This window comes from Cryptotermes secundus, unplaced genomic scaffold (genome assembly GCF_002891405.2).
Source record: "Cryptotermes secundus unplaced genomic scaffold, Csec_1.0 scaffold53, whole genome shotgun sequence".
Lineage (NCBI taxonomy): Eukaryota > Metazoa > Arthropoda > Insecta > Blattodea > Kalotermitidae > Cryptotermes > Cryptotermes secundus.
In genome coordinates, this window is record NW_019741973.1 from 96,073 (window position 1) to 101,953 (window position 5,881).

At 38.1% G+C, this 5,881-nt stretch overlaps 1 protein-coding gene and 1 long non-coding RNA gene across 6 annotated transcripts in view; one reads left to right on the top strand and one right to left on the bottom strand.

Annotated features, from left to right (window-relative positions):
• The window catches only part of LOC117282970, a 15,087-nt gene that overhangs the window by 5,869 nt on the left and 3,337 nt on the right, over positions 1 to 5,881 (top strand). The window contains exon 2 of the long non-coding RNA XR_004513949.1: positions 3,433 to 5,229. This is a non-coding gene — a long non-coding RNA (uncharacterized LOC117282970). The remainder of the gene's footprint in view (positions 1 to 3,432; positions 5,230 to 5,881) is intronic.
• LOC117282969 overlaps positions 49 to 5,881 on the bottom strand; it is a 20,560-nt gene continuing 14,727 nt past the window's right edge. For 4 of the 5 annotated variants that reach the window (XR_004513948.1, XR_004513947.1, XM_033754837.1 and 1 more), the window contains exons 2-4: positions 3,401 to 3,592; positions 2,297 to 2,377; positions 49 to 1,445 (exon numbers count right to left, since the gene is read on the bottom strand). Coding sequence is in view for 2 of the 5 variants with exons in the window: in XM_033754837.1 (XP_033610728.1) it covers positions 840 to 1,445; positions 2,297 to 2,377; positions 3,401 to 3,592 (879 nt within the window). In the remaining 3 variants the exon portion in view is untranslated. Of the gene's footprint in view, positions 1,446 to 2,296; positions 2,378 to 3,400; positions 3,936 to 3,985; positions 4,055 to 5,881 lie in introns of those variants that run through there. The other variant, XR_004513946.1, reaches the window with a different exon arrangement.

Sequence of the window (5,881 nt, forward strand, 5' to 3'; positions counted from 1 at the left end):
TGTAGTGTAGAGGAGCAAGATCAAGGACACATAATATATTGTTTGCACTTGGGACGGAATTTGTATCATTATATCATTTATCGTATGGAGTGCAACAGGATGCTTAAATATAATATTACATCCATTCACATATGTCACATTGTCACCTCATACTATTTGAACAACCTTAAAATCTGATACTTCGACTTATGCCATTTACACAACCCTCACGTGGACGAGTCAGTATTCAGAATCCCCTGGTACCCATTAGCTAGGTGGCTGGATGGACCCCAGTGTGTGTCCAGATTCTATCAAGAGGAGAAAAATCTCTGAATGCATGGAATCAAACCCGGACCATCCAGCCTGTAGACCACTGCTATATAAAATAACCTATCTCGACTTCAGTTAGGTGTATGCTAATATGAATTTGGAGCTATGCTTCCATTTCCCCATACTTTTTCATGGTTTGGTGTTTACAAAGTTAAATCCAGCGAACATTTCAGATTACCTTAAGAATATCTTGACAAGATGAAAAAAATTGTCCTTCCACATTAACTTAATGCTAACACAGGAAAATGTGTTATTTTAATGTTAGGTTAGTTGCATGGACTAGGAAATCTGCTCACTCTTCTTATGTGCTGCAAAAACTGCAGGCTCAAATTTCTCTCTTCTTCTATCAGGGACACGTGTTGCAGGGCACCCCTGTAACTTTGGTGTCGTACTGCGGGTCGTCAGTTCCTTGTTCTTCTCCAGGGGTCTATCGACCACGTCCTGTTCATGGATTGTAGGAACTGTTTGTGTTGAAACAGAGATGCGTGTTGGAAGGCACCCCTGTAACTTTGGTGTTATACTGCGGGTGGTCAGTTCCTTGTGCTTCTCCAGGGCTCTATCGACCACCTCCTGTTCCTCATTGATTGTAGTGTTTGTGTTTCAACAGAGATGCGTGTTGCAGGGCAGCCCTGTAACTTTGGTGTCGTACTGCTGGTGGTCAGTTCCTTGTTCTTCTCCAGGGCTCTATTGACCACCTCCTGTTCCTCATGGATTGTAGGAACTGTTTGTGTTTTAACAGGGATACATGTTGCAGGGCACCCCTGTAACTTTGGTGTCATACTGCTGGTGGTCAGTTCCTTCTGCTTCTCCCGGGGTCTATCGACCACCTCCTGTTCCTCATGGATTGTAGGAACTGTTTGTGTTTTAACAGGGATACATGGTGCAGGGCACCCCTGTAACTTTGGTGTCGTACTGTGGGTTGTCAGTTCCTTGTTCTTCTCCAGGGGTCTATAGACCACCACCTTTTCCTCATGGATTGTAGGAACGGTTTGTGTTTTAACAGGGATACATGTTGCAGGGCACCCCTGTAACTTTGGTGTCGTACTGCGGGTGGTCAGTTCCTTGTTCTTCTTCAGGGCTCTATTGACCACCACCTGTTCCTCATGGATTGTAGAATGGTATGTCCGGATATACAACTAAACAACAACAATAATAATATTAATAATAATAAGTTATTAAGTACAACAAGAAACTTGTTTTCCAAAGTGATTAATGTGTCTTTGTTGTCAAGAAAAATGGGAACCAAACGTTATATGTGACACTTTATTAGTATGAGATGTTTGTTATTTTGCCTTATCCTGTATAGGCTATGCAATATAAATACTTGGTTATGACAGAAACACTGCTGCTGACCTCTGTGAATAAAGGTTACCCACACTGAAGAATGAAGTTCGTATAAATGGTATTTAAAATTCGACTTTAATCTCACAGAAGACACACTCTTTCTCCATGACAAAACTAAACTAGATAGACTTGAAAGGATTCTGACGATGGTGTATACTGTACTTCTTTTGGCTTGTTTCGGACTTCATCCATCGTCTGGTATGTAAAAGACTAAAGATCACAACGTTTCAGAGACTGGATCTGTCTCCATCCTCAGGTGGGTAGGGCAGGATAAACCTACTCAGTTGGGCCCATTAGAACGAGGTACTCTCAACCACTCAATCCAGGGTCTTAGTCCCACCCAACTAACAATAAAAAAGTCCCTTGTACTGTGGCCACTTCTGGCCTGTTGTACCAGCCCAAGATGATAGGTGAGGGTGATTGTGGAGTAATTAGTGGTATGAAGATTGGCAGGGGAAACCGAAGTACTCGGAGAAGACGTGCCCCAGTGCCACTTTGTCCACCACAAATCCCACTTGACCAGACCCGGGATCGAACCCAGGCCACCGCAGTAGGAAGCCAGCAACTAACCGGTTGAGCTATGGCGTGGCCCAGCACGTAGCTTAGTGATAGTGAATGTGGAGACAAATCTTAAGAAACTCACCTTTCTCAACGCACATGTAACCAGCACAAACAGGGCTGCAATTATAGTATACCACGCAAAGGGGGAGATGCTTGTGGAAACCTGCAACAAATACCAGAGCTGTCACATAAAAGTTATCTGTAATTTGTGTTAATGAGTAACTTCTTGACTGACTAGGCCAGTGGATGGCAGCTCTCTGCCCTGGAGCAGCACACAGCTGTTTGTCATCCTAATTGCTCCTCTTGAACATTTTAATGAATAACATGGGCAGAAATAAGGAAATAAAAAATATATATATATATAACCACAGGGGGAGAGACCTAGTTGCACTTAATCAATTTTAGTGGGAATGGTATTCCCAAGAAATTACAACATTCAAACATTTACAGTAAAGAAAATCAGGTCTGTCAATTTTAAAGCTGTTATACTGGGATTTCACTGAACATTTCAGTTATTTTGAGAGTTATATTGCACACAGACAAAAGAAAGACATTTCATGTCAGTTTCTTATGGGCTTAACATGTCTACAACAGCCCCTATCTAGACAAGTACTATCTTCAGGGATGCAATAGGGGGCACTCCAGCTGGCAGTTCGGAGGGTAAATACTGCCTCCATCATCTAGGTTTGAGAGTAAGCCAAGCAAGAATCCAGAATGAATCAGGCAGCATCAGCTTGCAGTCTGAGTCTTATTACTTTCCTTCTTGACTTACTCTTCGACCATGCAGATAGAGGTAGTGCGTTCCTCTGAAATGTCGGTGGCCTTCTTCATTACATCACAGAACACAGAGATCTTTGTAGTTATCACTGTGAGAATGTTAAATCCAACAAACACTAAATCACGATTTCAAGTTTGTCACAGGAGTTCATATCTTTAAAAATTATGACTATTACAAAACAAGTTTCAGCAAATAAATATGTACAAAAATATACAAATACATATTTAAAATTTGGATGTTGGGTATCATCAGCTCTGCTTTCTACCTCTCATGATCAAAGAGTGAAGGATTAGTTATTTCCCGTATTTATATATTAAACATGACATGGCAAGCCTTCCTTTCAGGTGCTTTAGAAAAGAGAGACAAAGAAAGTTAGGCCACTTTCTTATGGCTATTAAAATACTTTACCTCCGATATGTAAATATTCTTTTCTGTCTCAGGTGATGAATCCCACGCAGCCAACAGTAATGAATCCAGCTGCCGTTCCGAGATGTTGGGGAATATGCAGCGGTAGAGAGTTCGGTTCTGTCTGCAGAAAACCAATGTAGCTGCTGCCAGTACCTCTGCATGGCTGACATTTCGTGGGTATGCCGCAAGTCCCTGCACGACATACCCAGTTTTCAAAATAATGAAGTAAATTAATTGCGCCTAGGAGTATAGTCAAAGAAAAGTATATTCACAAACCACTGGATATAGAATGAGTCACATATCAGAACAAATGTGTTCCAGTTTTTTTTTAAAACCATATTGATTAGGATTTAGAATAACATATTTTTTAAGATGATTCTTCTTTCAAGAGAGGCTTTATTACGGAGTATTTTAGTCTCTCTGGAAATGAACCAGACTGTATTATTTTGTTAGATTATTTGTAACATATGGATTTATCATACAAGAATTGCTGAGAATTTAATTTACACTGAAAAGGGGATGAAAATAGATTTACCTTAATAACCCCTTTAATTACGTTATCTATTAAATGACAAGCAGAATTACTTCATTTAATTTAATTATATCTCGTTACAGGTGGTTTTTTAGATCTTTCGGATACTCTCACATTACTTAATATTACTTCTGTTAACCTTACAGCAGCAAGGACCTCACTGTCCGTCAAAGAAATGGGATACTTATTGTCCTTAATCCATGGTAGTGTAATATTATTATCCCGTCTATTCAGCTGTTCATCTATATACTGTCCAATAATTCTTATCACTTTTTCTTTCCCTTTAGAATTCAAGTGCATCCCATGATGGGTAAAATTTTCTTTATCCAAAGAGAGGTCAAGCAATTTTATGTGTGGCATAGTATTAATCAATTTTCCTAATTTTCTGTTAAGAGTCTGAATTTCATTGTTAATACAAGAAGACTTTTCCTGATCGTGTGTATGCAGAGCGGGAACAAGTATAAGATTAGTATATTGGTGCTATAATGCAAAATTAGTGATGAGTTTTAAACCTTTGGAGGGTTCACTTTTATTAATATCGTTGATCCACCACAGATGACACAATCCTCACAATTCAATCCTCTAATATCCATGTTGGCGGCTTTAGTTATGTTCAGGAGTCCTGCACCAGGCATCACATTTTCCATATCCTCCAAAGATTTGCCGTACTCGCGTAACAGATTTGCAGCAAAACCTCTTGCATAGCTATCACCAATTATTAAAATATTATTTGCTGCAGATCGAGCCAGTGTCTGTAATTGCTTAACCTTTGGTTTTTGATTGATATTATGATAATAAGGTGCTAAGTTTTCTTCTTTTAGGTACTCTAAAATTGCACAACAATTTACCACCGTTGGAAACTTAAATTGTTGATGTGAAACGGTGTCAATTTTTTAATGCCTTTTATACTGAGAAACAATTTTCCAGTTTGATGAAGGAGATACATCACTACTTGCATTAGTCACTGAATTTATTAATAATTAATATTGTCTACATTAAGGGATAATTGTACTTGATCTTCTAAAATTTTCACTATTTCCACCACCGATTTCAATTCACTAACAACCCTCTGCAATTCGTCTTTCAATTTTAGACAGCACAAGCATGGTGAATTAACATTTTCCTTAAAATTTTCCATTTCTTACAGCGTACTTGCACTCAACACTCTCAGGATCAGCCATGTTTAGCTATAAAACTCATTTTTCCACGACCGTCTCGACCAATCAGAGAGCCTAAACATGCCAATTTGAATACCCACAATTATATGCGGTAATCTTGGTGCGTTATATGAAAATTGGTAAGTATGAATTTTGATTTGATGTGGTTGCGAAAAGAAAATAGACATTTGCAAACGAAATAACAGCTCCATGTTGAACATATTATTTGTGTATATGAATATTATGCTTACTACCACAAATGGAAGTAGAAACGTATAATTCTTTCAGGCCTAAAATTTTTGAGGTTATCATTCATTCATTTCCTTTATTTTCCATATATCTATACAGGCAAAAAACCTAAGATGTGGAAATAGTCCCTTTGATAATAGATGTATACATGTAATAAATTACATAAGTCACACAACTAAAATAATAACAATAATAATAATAATACACACACTAGTCAAGTAACATAGGCAATAGAAAAAAAAACAAAAACAAGAAGCTTATTACAATTGTAATTACTAAACATAATTTAAAAAGTGCATTACTATAAAAACTTAGAATTAATACAATTTCACTCAGATTGCCCAAATAGTTAAATGCTTTCTTTATTTCATTTTCCCATAAATCAAAAAAACACTGATACAGGACTCGTCATATATATACATACACATCCTCAACTTTCCATAAACATCTATACTGGGAACAGACCCAGGATGCGGAAATAGTCATCAAACACATACACAGAGTAACACAAACCACACAACCAAGATCACCCACATTAACTGT